Raw genomic sequence first — 19,879 nt, forward strand, 5'->3', positions numbered from 1 at the left:
GATTTTTAGATCTTGATTAGCCAGCGATGTCTCCTTGGCCGGCCCCTCATTCTGTAGACTAGTGAAAGTGAAACCCACAGAGAGACCGCTGTTTGCTTCAGCTCCCACAGTTATGGAAGAGAACCTAGTTCTCCAGACACCTAGTGCTGTGCCGTTCCCATTAGGCAATGCTGCTATAGAGTTAGCATCTCAAAGCCTTATTAGCTTTTATTGTGATCCAGCTGTCATCATATATTTAAGTACCTTTCTAACTAAAAGCACTTGGTAACATTGTGAAAGTATTTCTCTCTGAGGGTACTAGTACTAAGGCAAAAGACCATGCCTCTTCCCATGCCCCCAAACCCCAACTCATGAAACTGTCAAGATCCATACATTTGTGGCATGAATGCTTCTTGGAAAAAATTTAAAACCCAACAGATTCATTGAATTTAAAAAATAGGATGTGGTTTCTTTTACCCCATATTTGAAACTGAATAGTCATTTATAAATATTTGAAATTTGGGGGTTTTCTCATTACTTGAATTGTTTTACAAAACAATTTAAAGATACTTGGTGAAATGTTGAGTTATTCACTAGTTTTCCTTTGAATTTAATGTTATGACTGCTAAGATTGAAAGCTGAATATTTCTGTTGAATTTTTGGATTAACTGACTGTTGATGCATCTTCTATTAATGTTATTTTTCCATAGACCCTTCTTGAAGGTTGCTGTGATGAAGATATTATTCATATCAATGAGAATGGAGAATTTAAGTTGGATGCCGAGTCTAATGCTATAATCCAGGATGTTAAACTGCTAGAGGAGCTATTGCTAGACTGGAGGATATGGAATAAAGCAGAGGCATGTACTATTTTTGTGGTAAAAAAACCCTTGTGAATTTACCCTCAACAATCTTTACGTGTACAGGACAGTGTTAACTGTATACGCTTCGTTGTATGGCACTTGTCTAGAACTTTTTCATCTCGTTTGACTGAAACTCTACCCATTGGACAACAACTCCCCATTTCCCCTGCCCCCAGTCCCTGGCAACCACCATCTTACATTCTGTTTCTATGAGTCTGATTACATTGGATACTTTATACAAGTGGAATCATTCAGTGTTTGTCTTTTTGTGATTGGCTTATTTGACTTTGCATTATGTCCTCAAGGTTCATCTGTGTTGTAGCATATGACAAGATTTTTTTCTTTTTTAAGACGGAATAATATCCCATTGTATGTGTATTCCACATTTTCTTTATCTGTTCATCTGTCATGCACACTTAGCTTGCTTCCACATGTTGGCCATTGTGAACTATGTTGCAGTGAACATGGATGTGCAGAGGTCTCTCTGAGGTCCTGTTTTCAATTATTTTAGATATGTATGCAGAAGTGAGATTGTTGAATCATATGGTAGTTCTATTTTTAACTTCTTGAGGAACCTCCATACTATTTTCCGTAAGAGAAGCACCATTTTACAATCCTACCAACAATGTGCAAGTGATCCAATTTTTTTACATTCTCACCAAACAATTGTTATTTTTTGATAGTGCCTTTTCTATAGGGTATGAGGTAATAGCTTGTTGTGGTTTTGATTTGCATTTATTTTCCTGATGATTAGTGATGATGAGCATCTTTTCATCTACTTATTGGCCCTTTGTATATCTTCTTTGAAGAGATGTCCATTCAAGTCCTTTGACCATTTTTTAACTGGGTTATTTGATTTTTTGTTAATGAGTGATAGGAGTTCTTTATGTATTCTGCATATTAATCCTTATCTCACTTATGGTTTGCAAGTATTTTCTCCCATTCTGTAGGTTGCCTTTTCACTCTGTTGATTGTTTCCTTTGGTGCAATAAAAGGCATTTACTTTTAAGTATTCATCCAATCATTCTTTTGGAGAATAGAACAAATTTACCACTTCAACGTAATGTTAATTGTAGATGGAAATCTGGAGATTAATTTCTGTGCAAGGTTTTAGACAGCCATGGATAATGCTGATCTGGAGGGTCAGGATCAGAGCTTGCGCTGCTGGTAGTAGCTAGAGCAGTACTTGGCTGGAGAACATTTGAGTCAATTGGAGACTTGCATTTACCATAAACTCTGAAAGGGGTCCTGCTAAGAGTGTGGAGAGTAGAGTCAAGGAGAGGGAAATAGACACACTTCTGAGTAAGGGAGCCACGTTACCCAGAAGTCATAGAGCTGTATCAGTATACAGGGCAAGTCTATGAAGCCTTGGCTTCATGATAGGCATAAGCTAAGGAACATGCTTTGATCTTAGGTCTAGGCAAAGCATCTCAACAGCTGGGTGGATCAGGTAGTCTTCACAAGGACCCAGCCAGGGAATGAATATAGGGCTGTTTCCTTTCTGCCCTAGTTATAAGCATAGTCTTCATGGTATGGCTCATAGAGCCTCCTTAGTTCTAGTGTAGACTGTAGATTGTCCAGAGTTATTTAGCGTGTAACAACAGTATCATCAAACGTAATTAAAGACCAGTTCAAAGTGTGTACCTTTAGAATTTTTAAAAATTTGGTTACTTCCAAATTTGGCAACAGCCCCCCCCCAGATTTACTCACTATCAATGAGTTAGGAAGCTGAAGGAAACACTTCTAATTTGTCATTAACAAAAACAAGTTTTGACCAAACGTGCTAGAGGAAAGACAGAATTATTTTTCTGTTCTTCCTATATAAAATTATATTACAAAATTATTGTTATTTGAAGAAGCAGTCAAAGAATATGCTCCTGCAAAACACAGGGGGAAAGTACTACAGAGCTGTGTCAGGCAGCTAACTGTTGCTTTTTCTGGATTTTATGGTATTGTCAGTTTTTAAAACTTTCTATTTTGTTGTGATTTCTCATTCTGAATAAATACTTTCAGAATTTAAAAAATCCATATATATATATATGTATATATACACACACATATATATATGTATAAAAATACACTTAATGTTTCAGGGAGAGAAAGCAAATGAACATAGTGATAGTAAATACAAACAAGTTGGATCAAAGGCAGTATAAATATAAACATGTAATAAAGAAATAGCTCAATCGTAGATTGGAAGATCAAATCTTAACTAAAAATTGGACAGATATTTTAGTAATTCAAAAGAGGATGCTAACTTGAGCATTAAAAAACAGTGTGATTGGGCTTCCCTGGTGGCGCAGTGATTGAGAGTCCACCTGCCGATGCAGGGGACGTGGGTTCGTGCCCCGGTCTGAGAAGATCCCACATGCCGCAGAGCGGCTGGGCCCGTGAGCCATGGCCGCTGAGCCTGCACGTCCGGAGCCTGTGCTCCGCAACGGGAGAGGCCACAACAGTGAGAGGCCCGCATACCGCAAAACAACCACAGCAACAACAACAACAAAAAAAACCCACAGTGTGATTAAAAAACAAAACATTTTCTGTTGAATTCAAAAGTGATATACACAAATACTTCTACGGGTTTGAAATAAGATTTTCTTTCCTAATTATTTTTTTAGCTGAGTTGTTTTGTTTTTGTTGCTGGTTGTCTGTTTGCTTTGGCACTGCTCTATTTTAGTACTATTTTTCAGGCCTGAATCAAGTTTTCATACTTGGCCTGCCTCGTCTTCCAGTTTTCATATATCTTTTTCTCTCAGGGCACCTTGGCCCTGTCTTATAAAGAGAGAGGCCTTTGTTAGAATAGTGTGATTAAGTCTATCAATTCCTTGGCCTTTTCATTATTCATTTCCATCGATAATGGCAGGAAAAACAGCAAGACCTGCAACCCAAGGCGGTTAATTTTGCTTTTTGTTAATGACTTTGTTGAAAGGTTATTTGGGCTAATAAAATGAGGTGAAGATTATCTTTCAGTAGTAGTTACCTATATAAGATTCCTTTTTCTCTGTTACTGTGGATAATTTAAGATTGGTTCGGTATGGGAGAAGCATTTTAAAGCACCTCAAAAGGATGCTAACTACTGTTTGAAACTGCACACTTAGTAATTGTGCAGATAATTCTATTATTTGGACTTAAAAGTAAATTAATCCAAGATGCAGAATTTCTACATTGTCTAACTTTTTTCAATTTAGTACATCTTGTTCTAAAATTCTTTGATTAAATGCTGCATACAGAAATTAGCATTGAAATCTGTACATTTTTTTTTGTTTGTTTTTTTGTTTTTGTTTTTGTTTTTTTGGGGGTTTTTTGGGGGGGTACGCGGGCCTCTCACTGTTGTGGCCTCTCCCGTTGCGGAGCAACAGGCTCCGGACGCGCAGGCTCAGCGGCCATGGCTCACAGCACAGCTGCTCCGCGGCATGTGGGATCTTCCCGGACCGGGGCACGAACCCGTGTCCCCTGCATCGGCAGGCGGACTCTCAACCACTGCGCCACCAGGGAAGCCCTGAAATCTGTACATTTTTAATAATGCTCTTTGAAACTAAATTATTTGTAAATAGTTAATATTGATAATGTGTTTCATGTGTTTCTTTTTCTTTTTATAAATTTATTTATTTTTGGCTGTGTTGGGTCTTCGTTGCTGTGCGCGGGCTTTCTCTAGTTGCGGCGAGCAGGGGCTACTCTTCCTTGCGGTGCGTGTCCTTCTCATTGCGGTGGCTTCTCTTGTTGCGGAGCACGGGCTCTAGGCACACGGGCCTCAGTAGTTGTGGCACGCAGGCTCAGTAGTTGTGGCTCATGGGCTCTAGAGCACAGGCTCAGTCGTTGTGGCACACAGGCTTAGCTGCTCCGTGGCATGTGGGATCTTCCCGGACCAGGGATCGAACCCATGTCCCCTGCATTGGCAGGCGAATTCTCAACCACTGTGCCACCAGGGAAGCCCTAAGATTTACTTTTTCAGACAAATTTAATCTTTGACCCTGAATACATACACAGTGTTAAACTGATGTATTGCATGTCTTCTAAAAAGCATGCAGCATGTTTTTCAGTAACTCTGTGCTAATCGGTATGTGTTTCTTTTCTCAGCAAGGTGTTTGGGAAACTCTGCTGGCAGCCCTAGAAATCCTCCTCAGAGCGGATCACCAGCAGCAGATGTTTAATATTAAGCAGTTACTGAAAGCTCGAGTGGTGCATCACTTTCTACTGACTTGCCAGGTTTTGCAGGTACTTTTCATGTAACTTTACTTCTGGAGATATTTTCTGTGATGATTTCTGTTTAATGACTCAACGCTATGGACTCAGATTTTTGAGGGACTTTCAGTGAGGTTATTTTCTGTCTGCCCTACTCTCCAGGATCCCTTCTTTCGGCTGATAGTATCGGAGTTTTTTAACCCCAGCCTCTTGTAGCTTGACCTTTCCTAACTCAGTTACAAAAGAGCAACTGCTAAATTCCAGAAATATTTCTTTATGTTGGGGTAAAATAATAATTTTGTAGTCTCTCGGACATCAACAGTAGTGATATTTTAACTTGTTTCATATTTCTTAAATAACAAGTACCAGTATGTGTTGGATGCACTACTCTGACATGTTTTCTATGTGGTTTAAGTTAGCCGTATAACCACTTCGGGCCTCCGTATTCTAGAAATGATGGATAAAACCTCTCAGAGCTGTTGTGAGAAATAACTTTGTAGGCTGGAACATAGTGTATTCATGTAATCAGTTTTGTCTATCAAAAAATTTCCCTTCTGAACCCATAGTAGTAGTAGTAGTAGTGATAAGAGTACTAATAGTAGCTAACATTTATATGGGGACATTGGTTTTAATGAACTTTAATAACAGGGTTGCTTGAATTGAGAAATAGCAACTCAATTGTATGGTAAATACGGTCAGTCTGGAGTAGTAAACCAACACAGTTCTATCTTAAACAGAATTATCTTGCTTCAGTGAGAAATGTGAGTTAAGCTGACAGTTCTCTTTAAATCTAAAGAGAGTGTTTATGTTTTTCAGGAACACAAAGAGGGTCAGCTTACATCCATGCCCCGAGAGGTTTGTCGGTCATTTGTGAAGATTATAGCAGAAGTCCTTGGGTCTCCTCCCGATCTGGAATTATTGGCAGCTGTCTTCAGTTTCCTTTTAGCAGCTCACCCTCCTACCAATACTTACGTTTGCCATAACCCTGCAGGCTTCTACTTTTCTTTGCACATAGGTAGGTACGATCATTTTTGTTAGGTCTTGGCTGTTTCCACTTGTGTTTCTTCCTTCCCGCTTGATTTGTGCTTGTTTGATATACATTGAATGGCCTCTGTGCTAGAAATTAATCGCACACTGGGATTGGGACAGGGGCCGAGGGCCATAAAATGCGGCAGACATAGGCTCTGCCTTCAGAGGGCGTAAATGCCAAGAGGCAAGGGGAGATATAGGTGCTGAGATAATTATAATAAGAAACAGTATCTGGTAAGTACATAAGAGATGCAAAAGAAGAACTAATTAGATTTCAGAAGAGTTAGGGTTTCATTGGACAGGTATGGAGAGAGATTTAATAGATTAATATCTGCCATGGGATTGCAGAATTTAAGTAAAATTTAATGGGTAGATTGGAGAATTAGCATTCCAGGTGAAGAGAATGACTTAAAGGAGGAAAAATAGAAAGAGAAAAGAAAGAATAATGAATTTTACCTAATATAGGGGATTTATAAAGGAGTAGTGAGCAATAATACCATAAATGTAGTTTGGGACCATCATTTATTCCACCCCACCCAAGCTCGTATTAAACGAGTCCTTGAATGTAAGATCAGAGAATTTGAACTTGTATTCTAGTTGGGGGTAATTGAAGGATTTTGTTTTGTTGTGTTTGTTTTGAGCCAAGGAATACGATGTAAGTAAATTATTACAGTAAAATTCAGTATAGAGAAACCACCAGCGTAGAAGTGAGTTGAAGCTCTGGGAACAGATGAGACCACTGAAGAAAAGTGTGGAGAGAGAGAGAAGGAAAAAGGAAGCTAAGGATGGAACTGTTGGTGATATTACTATTCAGAGGGTGGAACAAGAAAGAGTAATCTCAGCGTAAAAGAAAGAAAGAAGAATCAGAGTTTTAAAAGAACTAGGAAAAGGTGATGTGGTAAGAAAGCAAGCAAGAGTATATCTGTGAGAAAGCTAGATAGTAAATTTAGAGAGGGAAACTGGTTGTCCAACAGCCATTTTAAACAATATAATAAGTGAATAAAATGATTCCGCCGCAGTAAAAATCCAAGTGAAATTATACAGCATGACTCTGTGTTAGGTTCAGCTAACATTTAGTGAATAAAGCAACGCCAAGATTCTGGTAGCAACTAAAATGTGGTCACCTCCCTTAAGGAGTTTACAGTCTAGTAGAGGGGAGAGAGACATAAACAGGTAAGTATACCATGTAGAAAGCACAGCGGTGTCAGTATTTCATTTTGGGTAGCATAGAGCATGGCGAGGGGATATTTCCCGGAGGTGGTGATCCCTGCTCTGAGTCTTAAAGGCTGAGTAGGAGTTGAAGGGGGAGGAGATTCTTGTAGCGGTAAGGAGGCAGCAGAAAGCCACTGGGAGGTTTTAAGCAGAGATTAGCATTTCATAGAGAGAAGGCTGGTAGCTATGAGGATTTGGGGGTGACCAGAGGTCCATCACGGATACCATTTAGAAGTCCAAGGTAATAGTCCAGGTGAGGGGGATTAGAGCCTGCCTTATAGCGCTATGCTAGGGATGAGAAGAGTTCCAGAAACAGAAATAAAGTCAACGGAACCTGGAGACTGACTTGACACGGGTAAAGGAAAGGTTGTGGTCAAGGGTGGCTCCTGGATCCTGGATCCGTGGGAAATAGGTGCTTCCACCAAAGGAACCAGAGGACAACACAGGAGGGAATTTAGGGCAGAAGGATGACTCAGATTTAGATTTGCTGCATTTGCGGTGCAGTTAAAAAACCAAGCAGTTGAATTTAGAAGTATGAAGCTCAAAAAGGAAGATTAAACTGGAGGTATCAACTTTGGAGTCATATTGGGGCTGTGTAAAAATAGAGAAGACACAGCCTTTCCCTCAAGGAATGAATTGATGAACAGTCTCCTTGGAGAGATCATATTAGCATATAAAAAGTGAACAGTTAGCTGCTAAACTATAGGAATAACTATAAGTACCGTTAGAATTCAAAGAAAATAGAAGTTAATGTGGCTAGTAATAGTCAACAGAAGAATCTAGAGTAAGAAGTTGTAGAGTGTCCTCACGTATCAAATGGGCATTATTATAAAGGATGCCGTTTTTTCTCTTTGCTTTGAACATCTTTTTGTAAACGTTTGTATTTAACGACTTGCTTTTAAAGTTATATTTTTGTTTTATCCTTCTTTAAAATTGTCTGAAAACTTTTTTTGATCCTAGATGGCAAGATCTTTCAGGAGAAAGTGCAGTCAATCATGTACCTGAGGCATTCTAGCAGTGGAGGGAAGTCTGTTACTAGCCCTGGATTTATGGTAATAAGCCCATGTGGTTTTACTGCTTCGCCACCTGAAGGTAAACAGACAAACGAAAACAATGCTGAAAGTATGACCCTTCTGTATTTAGTTCTGCATATTAATAGATAAATAAATTGTACGTGTTTTAGCAGCATAATACAACCTGATATTCAGGATAAATAAATGGAAGGCTAAACTTAAAAATAATAGAATATGTTTAAGGAATCCATTTCACTACTTTCTGATATCCGTAACTCACACTCAGTATAACAAGTGCCTCTCAGGAGAACTTAGGGAGTGGATGAGGCTCATGCCCTCTTGCTCTGGAATTCATCCGTAACTCACACTCAGTATAACAAGTGCCTCTCAGGAGAACTTAGGGAGTGGATGAGGCTCATGCCCTCTTGCTCTGGAATTCTCTCTCCCCTTCTGTCATAGTCATATGTCTTTCATTAAGCTTCTGATTTATTTCCCCATTTTCTTCAAAAGCTATGTTAGGCTTACTGTCTCCTTTCCACCTGAACTCGTTCTAGACAACTTCACTTGCCATGTGAGTGGCCGTCCGTACTCCAGCCTTGACCCTGGGGACCGTCATCCCCTTTACTTTATCTACCAGTCTGCTTGCATCTGTCTTAGACACCATCGAAGAACGCTTCCCACCCATAGACCTCCCGTCTCCCACTCTCTATGACAACTTCCTATCCTTCTGGTTTCTTTATCATCCTCCCAAGTTCCCTCTGCCTGTTTTCCCCTTCCAGCCTAGATCCCATCAGCCAATAATTTTATTTCTTCATTTTCCTTGTCCTCTTGGCCTTTTAGCACGCTTGACCTGAAAAAGTCGAACCTTTCCTCAATCTGACCATCCTCACGCTGCTTAGAATTCCTGCCATTAAAAGGGTCTGTGGCATAGTTGGCCTTTTAATGCTGCCCTATAATTTTTCTGTATATTCAGAATTAGTTGCCTCTTCTATCTCCATAGCAAGTATATTCAAGTCTTTAAGCTAACAGTACTTTTCTCTCTTCCTAGCTTGTTCTTAACAGACAACCTCATCTCTATTTTTATAAAGAAAAAATAGGTACATGTCTCCTGGTTGTGAACTGACTGTATGTCTTTTCCTTTCCTGACTGCCGTCCTCTCCCAGACTGAGACATTCCTTCTCCCAGACTGTTAGTCCCACCTACTCTTGTCTCCAGCTCCAATACAAATCATTAAATAGGCTGGTAAGATAGAGACATGGGTAGATAGAACACAGTATCTGGGTATTAACCTCCAGTTTTCCTTCTCTCCCAAAGTGTTTCAGTTATTCTCTAGCGCGTTTTATGGCCTTTTATTATAATATTTTAAGGCTATGTTTTAATTAGTTTTATTTGGAATTTCATACGAAGTGTCATTTTTTAAATCATTGTGCATCACTCTGAAACATTTTCTAGTACAATCATGACCCTATTTTTTCCAGGTCGTTTGAACAGTCTCTTTTGGCAACCTTATTCCTCCAGCCAAAACCCAGAAATAACTAGGAAAAACTTCTGAGCTATGGAGCTGTTTTATTGCCACAAAGCCTGAGCTCTGAGCAGTTCATTCAGTGCTTGTTTACTTTATATCAGTGCTTCTCAAGTTTCAGCTTGCTGAAAAATCACCTGGAGAGCTGGTTAAAATGTAGATCCTTGGGCCCCTGCCTCACACGTTCTGATTCAGTAGATCTGGGGTGGAGCCTGAGAATGTGCATTTCGAACAGTCACACAGTGGTGCTTGATCCCCATGCTCCTGGCCCACAGACCATACCTTGAGTAGCATCCACTTATATCCCATGCACTAAGGATGAGAGTGATTTTTCTGGTCTCCTCCTACACAGAATATAAGAAGCAGAAAATTCGAGAGCTATGGCAAGAAGAGAAAAAGCTGTTTCTTCTCAGTAATAGCAGCAAAAAGTGACTACAGAAAGGGAGGAGTGAGAGAACAGTCTAGGGACATTGAGCCTGGTAATAACACCAAGTACAACTATCACTAACATTTATTGAGCACCTATTATATGGCAGGCACTATGCTAGGTGCATCATGGATATGATCTCAATCCTTAAAGCAGCCTTGCAAAGTAGATGTTCTGAACCCTCATTTTACATTTGCAGAAGTGAACACTCACCTCATTAAATGATTTACCTAAGCCACCTAACTAGCTGAACTATCGCTTGAATCCTGTTATATCTCGTTGCAAAGCCCACACTCTTTCCACTGTATCAAAGTGCATCCTAGTGACTGCTAGCCTGAGGTACATTGAGTTTCACTTAATTCACTTAATTTCACTTCAGTAGCACCATTAATCCTAATAACTTTGAATCACTCAGGCAATATTGTGTTTTGTTAAGGAGACAGGTAAAGATATGTATTTTGGGAAAATTTTAATAAAAAGTAGTTAAAAGAAAAATAGTTCTAACCTTAAGAATTTTTAAGCATTAGTTCCTATGATCGTTATCCTGTATGGATTCTTTAATATCACTAGATAAATGGGTATTGCTCTGGTTGGGACCGATAGTGCAGAAAAGAAGTGGGCCCGCTCATAAGATTTTTCAATACTGTTTTTGTGTCTACTCTCACCAGGAAACAATTCCTCCAGTACTGTTCCACAGCAGATGACTGCCAGCATGTTACGTTCTAGAAGCCTACCAGCATCTCCTACTTCTTCACCTCAAATACAACCACGAAAATTGACTGGAAGTTTGGGTTGTAGTATTGACAAATTACAAAGCGTTGTAGATAATGATGTTGCTTCCCAACCAGAGAAATGGAGCCCTCGGGGGAGTTCCGAGACGCTGAAGAAAGGCAAAGCAGATGCTTTTGTCAGTAGCTGTGAGTCTGCAAAAACGGTGTGTGAAATGGAAGCTGTCCTTTCAGCCCATGCCTCTGTCAGTGGTGTCCCAAAAGGAACATCGGGACTTCCAGCGGTCAAAGTAGATCAGAAGGAGGTGGGAACAGAACCCAGATCAGACGATGACAGTCTTGGGGATGAGTTCTGCCCACGCCGACCTGATTACCTGAAGGGACTGGCCTCGTTCCAGCGAAGCCACAGCACTATTGCAAGCCTTGGGCTAGCTTTTCCCTCACAGAATGGCTCTGCAGCTGTTGGCCGGTGGCCAAGTCTTGTTGACAGGAACACCGAAGACTGGGAAAGCTTTGCCTTTTCTCTCCGTTATGAGCCAAACCACAACCGAACTACAAGTGCTCACAGGTAGTCACATGTTTTTGTATGCCAAACCCCTCCCCGCTTTTTTTTTTTTTTTTTACTGTTCTTTGAAGAATTTCTGTACTTGTAGAAATGTCTTTATTATGGGATCTCTTATAACATATATATTAATAACGAACAAAGGTACCTTTCTCCTTATTTTAATACTAGGTGATATTGAATTCCATATTTAACCAAAGGATAAACCATAAATTGTTCCTGAAGAAAAAATTATCTTATGGTTTATTTAATTCCATATGGTTATTAGAGAAAAACTCTTCAGTTTAGGGAAATTATACGGTTTATTATCGTTCCCAAGAGCATCTCAATTAGCACCGTCAGTGAAACTTTCTACAGGATGATGGAAACGTTCACCTGTGCTGTCCACTGCAGGAGACACATAACGCACTTGAAATGTGGCCAGTGCAGCTGAGCAACTGGATTTTTAGTTTAATTTTTAATAGTTTAAATAGCACAAGTGGTTATTGGAAATCACAGATGTAGAATAAACTAGTGTTTAATAGATGATATACCCAAAAAAAACCAGTGATTAAAAAGTGATGGCAAATTTGTTAATCACAGTTAAATCAGGAAACATTTTTTAAACCTTATGCACTTTTGTTTCACATGTGAAAATTATTACTACTCATCACAGTTCTTAAGGTAATCATGAGGCACTACTTTCCTCCCTGATCTTGTTTTGGTAAGACTTTCTGGGTCTCTGTTTTAGTGTAACTGAAGACTGTTTGGTACCTGTATGTTGTGGGTTGTATGAACTCCTAAGCGGAGTTCTTCTCATCCTGCCTGATGTTATGCTGGAAGATGTGATGGACAGGCTCATTCAAGCAGATACGCTGTTGGTCCTTGTTAACCACCCATCACCTGCTGTACAACAAGGAGTTATTAAAGTAAGGGCAAATGCTAAATACGTTGTTTTCATTTGGAACGATAGACATATGCATAATTTAAAATTTGAACGTACATATTCAAGTAGACCTGAAGCTTTCTTTTATTCTTAGGCATAATGAGCTGATGTGGTTTGTTACTTCTTACCTCTATTTTTCTCTGTCTTGTCATCCAACTTTAAGCCCTCCTCCATATATTGATTCATATCAGTATGTTTTTTTAAGTCTTCTACTTACAAGGAACACACAGGTCATTGGAAGTCTCTCCTGCAGTGTAGTATCGTTAAATCTTAGACACTTACTTGAGGTTTCAGCTCAGATGTCACCTTCTCAAAGAGGCCTTTCCTGTTCACCTTTCAAACCAGCTTCTGTCTAGCCCTGCTCCTCACTTGTTCTATGTCTAGCATCCTAGGTGTGTCTTGTAAGTACCTTTTTAATTTGTTTGTGTATTTGGTTTTTTTTTAACCTCCCATACTGAAATATAAGTCCTGTGAGGGTAGGCATCTTGTGTCTAATATATAAAAGGTCCTAAGTACATCGTTGAAAGAATAAATATTTGATATGAATGGTTCCCATTAGGAGACAACCCAATATTGAAATGGTCTTTAAAGATTCTCATTTTCTTAGTTTGATGTGGGATATTGTTAAATCAGTTGCAACCCACTATTTACTTAGCTTCCATTTCATGTGTAAAACACCGGGCTAGCTGCTATGTGGGATATAAAGGGGAATAAGCCTCTGCATTTAGGAGTTTATAGGCCAGTGGGGAAGAGAGACATATACCCAACTAAGTAAAATGTCAGGACTTTTGTGATGAGTGCTTCAGTGGTAGTATTAATAAAGAAGAATGGGAGCACAGGAAAAGCAAATAATTCTGATGCGGGAACCAGGGAAGGATTCATGCAAAAGGCGTAGTTTGTATTATGCTGTAAACTAGAAAGCTTTTTAAGTAGGGCGGTAAAGAGGTGTGTGTTTTGGGAAGAATAGTCTGTCACCACTGTGAGGGAGTCATCGCAAGGGAGAGAGAGGTGGAAGTGTTGTGTTCGCAGGATATCACAGTGGTCCAGGGGAGAGATGATGAGTCCCTGAGCTGGGGAAGTGGAAAGTCAAAGGACAGACAGATTTGAGAGACATTCACTGGAATGGAGGTGAGAGACCTTCATAATTACGTGTGGGAAATCAGGACAAGAAAAGCCAAAAGTGAGATTAGCCTTAAAGTCTCATAGGATGGTGCTACTGTGCTCTAAGATCAGAACCATGGAAGAAGTGAGTTTGGAAGGAAAAATAACTACTTAGATTGTACACAGGTTGCATTTAAGATTCTGGGAAAGGATGGAAGTTTAGGCCTATGCTCAAGGTAAATAAAATGTTAAGAAGTCTAGAAAAATAGAGGTCTGGGATATATATATATATAAACATATATATATATATATATTTTTTTTTTTCAGAGAAAGCTTCATACAGTGCTGACTCATTTTTCTTTTTTCAGAATTAGAACTAGGCACAAATATTCTACTTATACTCAGCTAAGGCTGCCAATCTGCTAGGTGTCCATGCTCAGCTAAAAAGCTAGTTTCCCATCACAAAAGTATTAAGATCTCCAAGACAGGGTCATCATTAGCATTCCGTAATAATCAGAACAAAGTTCATTTTCATTTTGCTATGGAGGTGGCATTTTTTTGAGCTTTCTCTGTTCTATACAGATGAAATTAAACAATAACTTACAACTACAAATATAATACACTGTCTGACTTGTATACATTATATAAAATTTTAATATATTGTCTAACTTAATTTTTTTCCTCAGCTATTAGATGCATATTTTAATAGAGCATCTAAGGAACAAAAGGATAAATTTCTGAAGAATCGTGGCTTTTCCTTGCTAGCCAACCAGTTGTATCTTCATCGGGGAACTCAGGAATTATTAGAATGCTTCGTTGAAATGTTCTTTGGCCGACATGCTGGCCTTGATGAAGAGTAAGTGGGTTCTTCCCTCCACCAGAATTGGGAATCTTTTGTCTTAAATGTATAATTTGTTAAACTGACTCTTAACAAAATCGCTTGGTCACTCTTAGAAAAAATCTACTAAAAGTCATTTTCCAGGTGAATCAATTTATTATTTTCCATATTATATTCTTTCTAATATAACTTCTTCCTTTGTATTTCATTCATTAGCTAGAAACTAGTAAGTAAGAAAGAAAGAAATAAATGCTGCATCAGATGAAAGAAAGTGATAGTTAAGATTTGGTATCCAGTGTTAACCTGAGGTTAACTGAGAAGAAGGTGGCTTCTGTGGTCCCAGCAGCAGATTATAGGAGGGCTCCATAGACAAGCTCCTCACTCCCTCCGAGACCCGGCTTATCTGGGTGAAGAGTCAGTCCCCCACCTGGAATTCTGATTACTGAGCTTTGTCCCTGGTATAATGCTGAAGGATTAGCAAATAAGTACAAAAATTAAAGAATATTTTTCTCCCAAGTAAAAGTTTGGCAGAAAAGTTAAACTGTTATTTCTGTGTATGACAAAGTAGAGAGAAATGTGTGTCTTGTATTATTATTAAGTGTCTCCTACTTATTTGTAAGTAGACCAATTCAGACCTTGAAGAATTTACTTATTAGATGCAGCAATGACAACAGTACTTTGCATTTGCCTACAGCTTTTGGCTCTTTCAAAGCAATTCTGCATCATCTCATTTGATTCTCACAAAGTCTTGAGAAGAAAGTAGAGCAGACATCACCACACATATTTGACAGATAAAGAAAATGAGGTATAAAACATGTAAATAATTTCCTTCCATCCCAGAGACAAAGAGTATTGGAACAAGAACTCGAGATCCATTCCTTTCACTAGACCTCTTTTTACTAGTTCCCTGAAATACTGTGTAAAATAGTAGTCTTTTTTTTTTCTGCACACTTGTTATATAGATCCCTAGAGCAGGGGATCTTTGGACAACTTAGTGGTTCATGGACAAATTAAAGTGAGTCAATTAAAACCATGAAATTGTATAAATGTTTCCCTTGAATATTTGCCTTGGAACAGACTTCTAGCAACACCTTTTATCTTTTTATTGGAGGGATTTATGATCTAAAAACGGTTAAGAATCCTTGCTTCCCTAATTTATGCTTTATAGCTTCAAAATCAAGTCAACAAAATGGCCCATATTGCAATCATTTTTCCTTATTTCATGGTTAATTGCTTCTAATGTGCTCTTAACTGTATTATTTATTATAGATTTGATCTGGAAGATGTGAAAAACATGGGACTTTTTCAGAAGTGGTCTGTCATTCCTATTCTGGGACTAATAGAGACCTCCTTATATGACAACGTGCTCTTGCATAACGCTCTCTTACTTCTTCTCCAAATATTAAATTCTTGTTCTAAGGTAGCAGATATGTTGTTGGATAATGGTCTTCTCTACGTGTTATGTAATACAGTAGCAGCTCTGAATGGATTAGAAAAGAAGTAAGTTTTAAATCATTATTTAAAACTACATCTGATAAGAACTTTGGAAAGGGAAAAACTTTACTAGCAGGTTACATTAAAGCATTTGATATTTCATAATACTTTCAAAGAATTTCTTTCCTCTAAAACTGATTAAATTAAATTAAATTAAATTTGGAGGGCATATTTTCCATCATTTTCAAAAAACTTGGTTTAAAAAAAATAAGCTATTTATATGACGTACTTTTAGGTATTTAGAACCTGAAGACAAGGTGAATAAATTTAACTGTTCTCAAATATATTTACCAAGCTTCCACTATAGTCTTATAAAAATTATTATCCCCATCAGGAATAGGAAATTGAGGATTAGAGAGATGTAGTAACTTGTTGCAGATCACACAGCGAATAAAGAGAGAACTTGAGGCTGAATCTTCTCACTTCAGAAGCCTGTGCTTTACAGTCACCATGCTCTCCCACTTTTAGCATGCTGTACCCCTGTCTACTACCATAAATGAATTTCTAGTAGCGAAAAGTACATTGGCAAATGGCTGCCCACCCAATTGATTAACAGCTTTAAAAAATACGTTAGGCAATTATATTTTTATTTGGGTTTTGTGCCTTCAGTGTCTGCATTTATGATGTACAGTATGACATTTTTATTAGCATAATGTTAAGATACACATCTCTAGAAGCATCATCTTACTGCACGTTAAAACATTAACTATTAACTATATTTTTGCAGAGAAGGCAGAGCATATCCTCGGTGACTCTCTAGGCAGGGAGGCTCCTGGGTGCTAGAGAGGACAACTTGTGGTCAGCTCAGTGCAGGTTTTATTGGGCACCTGTTTTATTGAGGATCTGTGTGCTGGGCATATGAGAAATACAAAGCATTGTATTCCTCAAAACATTTAGTCTTGATTATAATACGGTGCATGAAATTGGTGGAAGGTGGAAGAGTACCAGCAGGCTCCTGCTAAGAGCAGTTTGTTGCTGTTGTTGTTTTAAAGAAACTGTACTTACAGAGTGTCCTTATATGCTACTCTATTGATTGCGGCCCCCCCCGAATTTACCATTTCTAACTCTTGCTTGATTTTGAAAAAGTAAGTGGAGAGGCTTAATATCACACATTGAGGTAGATTATCAAGGTTAAAAATTGAGGGACAGAAGATACTAATTCATATTTATTAGGTAGTTGTAAGTGATTAATATATACGTTCAAATCTGTATCTCCTTTAATCCTTAAAATAAACATACATTGTGTAAGTGAGATTCAGAGAGGTCAGTTAATTTATTCAAATTCACCACTTCTGTGAAGCCTTCTCAGAATATCCCTCTTCGTGCCCACAGAATCTTCACCTTTAGGGTGTTGGGAACCTGCCAGTGCATTCCCACAGTATCTTGTGTAGCCTCTGTTGTTACATTTACCACCACTTACTGGTTATAGTTATCTGTTCACTTGTCTGATCCTTTGCAAGCTGAATTTTCACAGGAGTCAAAGCGTGTCTTCTTATTTCTGTTCCTAGCGTGTAGTTTATGTAACCTGCCATAGAGTAAGCATGGATAAATATCGAACGAATGCATGAAAGAATGAATGAATACTGGCAGAACAGGAATTCAAACCAGTTCTATTTGCCTTAAATTATTTGTTCTTTTTCTTTAGCGTTCCTTTGAATGAATACAGATTGCTTGCTTGTGATCTGCAGCAACTTTTCATAGCAGTTACAATTCATGCTTGCAGTTCCTCAGGCTCACAGTATTTTAGAGTTATTGAAGATCTTATTGTACTGCTTGGATATCTTCAAAACAGCAAAAGCAAGAGGACCCAAAGTAAGATCTAATTTTCATGGATTTGTGGGGGGCAGTTGTATAATAGCCAAAAATGTTAGTAGAGCCTAATCTCTTTCTCTGGCTTCCCTAGAGAGAGTGGGATAGAGGAGAGAAACTGTTTTACTGAAGGTTCATCCTTAACTTTGTTTACTGGCTTTAAAAAGAAGCCTTTTTAAGTGGCAAAAATTTAAAAGTGATGCCCTGATGTAATTAGTAGCTGCCAACACATCACTAAAAGAAGCTGCTAGGACTTCCCTGGTGGTGCAGTGGTTAAGACTCCACGCTCCCAATGCAGGGGACCTGGGTTCGATCCCTGGTCGGGGAATAGATCCCACATGCATGCCGCAACTAAGAGTTCGCATGCCGCAACTAAGAGTTCACATGCCGCAACTAAGACCTGGTGCAACCAAATAAATAAATAAATATTTAAAAACAAAACAAACAAAAAAAAAAACTGCTGATTTTTCTTACCAAGTAGAATGAAAAGTCTTATGCTGAATAGTAACATAAAACATTAGTTTTCTTTAGTGGCAAATATTATAGTGAATAGGAGGCAGAAAAATGTGAGAATTTCTGGTTAAACTTTTGCCTTATATATTAAAAAGGCTGTTCTTTAAAACAATTATATAAAACGAAATAAATTTGTGAGCTAGTATTTTTCTATTGAACTTTTTATAGTAATCATTTGGAAATTTGCTTTAAAATTGCTTTTAAAGATAGTTAATAAATGTTTACAACCATTGAGAACCCACGTTGATCAAAAATTTTAAATTTATCTCTAATAAAATATTATTGGCAGGTTTTTGTGTGTGTGTGTGTGGTACGCAAGCCTCTCCCGTTGCGGAGCACAGGCTCTGGACGCGCAGGCTCAGCGGCCATGGCTCACGGGCGCAGCCCCTCCGCGGCACGTGGGATCCTCCCGGACCGGGGCACGAACCCGTGTCCCCTGCATTGGCAGGCGGACTCTCAACCACTGCGCCACCAGGGAAGCCCTATTGGCAGTTTTGATATTGCATAAATGTAAGAATCAATTCAATTTTTTAAAAAATTAACAACCACATAGCTTGAAAACATTCTAGTATCTTCTGTTTTTAGATATGGCTGTTGCACTACAGTATAGAGTTCTCCAGGCTGCTATGGAATTTATAAGGACCACCGCAAATCATGACTCTGAAAACCTTACAGATTCATCTCAGTCGCCTTCTGCTCCCCATCATGCAATATTCCAAAAGCGAAAGAGCATTGCTGGTGAGTGCTGAAATAATGTTTTAATACTTATAAATGGAAGGTAGCCTGACTCCCCTGTATTCTGATGGCATTCACATTTGAAAACATTTCTTTGTTTCAGAAGCTAAACTATGAAGTTTGAGAAGGTTTTCCTCCCAGAGGAGGAAAACTGCTACTTTCCTACTGCTTTCTTTTCAGTGCTGTTCTCATTCAGTTATCTCTTGAGCACCTGCCTTGTGCCAAGCACTGTGTTAAATGTTGACGATACAGTGATGAAAAAAATAAAAAGACACAGATTCTTCCCTGCTACCGTAAAGTAGTAGAGAAATGTAGAAGGTAGGAATAGAGACCGTAACAGGGCAGCCTGATTTACATCCAGAGTTAGGGAAGCCTCTGAGGAAGTGGGATTTCAATATAAGAGATGAGAAAGGAATTAGCAGGAGCCGGAGGAAGAGTATTACAGGCAGAATGAACAGCTTATGTGCAGGTTCTGGGGCAGGAAAAAATTAAGATTGTTCAGAGAACTGAAAGAAAGCCATGTAGCTGAAGTATAGCCCTTGATGAGATAGTGCTGCCAGATAAGGCTATACAGGACAGCATGAACCAGATCACGTGTCATCATATGGGCCATGTTAAGGAGTTTATTAGATTTTATCCTAATGGGAAGTTGTCAGAGGTTTTTAAGTAGCTGGCATGACATAACCAGATTTTCATTTTGTAAAGACCATTCTGGTTTCTGTGCAGAGTGGATTAGAGGAAACTAGGAAAGGTAGTGGGAAGTGCAAGGAGGAGGCTATTGCAATAGTCAGGGCAGGAGATGATGGTGGCTCGGATATGGTTATGTTATGCACGTGACTTTAGGGCTTGCTGTAAATGAGGACATGTCATCAAATTCTTATTTTTAATATTGTTAGACTTATTGTTTCCACAAAATCTGCTCTGACCTATATACACATTAATTCAGA

At 38.8% G+C, this 19,879-nt stretch overlaps 1 protein-coding gene across 1 annotated transcript in view; it reads left to right on the forward strand.

The window, feature by feature from the left end:
- The window catches only part of LYST (lysosomal trafficking regulator), a 160,521-nt gene that overhangs the window by 49,715 nt on the left and 90,927 nt on the right, over positions 1–19,879 (forward strand). Inside the window, exons 18-27 of the mRNA XM_073793649.1 lie at positions 690–839; positions 4,920–5,057; positions 5,841–6,039; positions 8,226–8,357; positions 10,896–11,523; positions 12,248–12,425; positions 14,230–14,399; positions 15,651–15,881; positions 17,521–17,687; positions 18,783–18,935. Coding sequence (XP_073649750.1) covers positions 690–839; positions 4,920–5,057; positions 5,841–6,039; positions 8,226–8,357; positions 10,896–11,523; positions 12,248–12,425; positions 14,230–14,399; positions 15,651–15,881; positions 17,521–17,687; positions 18,783–18,935 — 2,146 coding nt within the window. The remainder of the gene's footprint in view (positions 1–689; positions 840–4,919; positions 5,058–5,840; positions 6,040–8,225; positions 8,358–10,895; positions 11,524–12,247; positions 12,426–14,229; positions 14,400–15,650; positions 15,882–17,520; positions 17,688–18,782; positions 18,936–19,879) is intronic.

Source organism: Tursiops truncatus, chromosome 16 (genome assembly GCF_011762595.2).
Source record: "Tursiops truncatus isolate mTurTru1 chromosome 16, mTurTru1.mat.Y, whole genome shotgun sequence".
NCBI classification, from domain to species: domain Eukaryota; kingdom Metazoa; phylum Chordata; class Mammalia; order Artiodactyla; family Delphinidae; genus Tursiops; species Tursiops truncatus.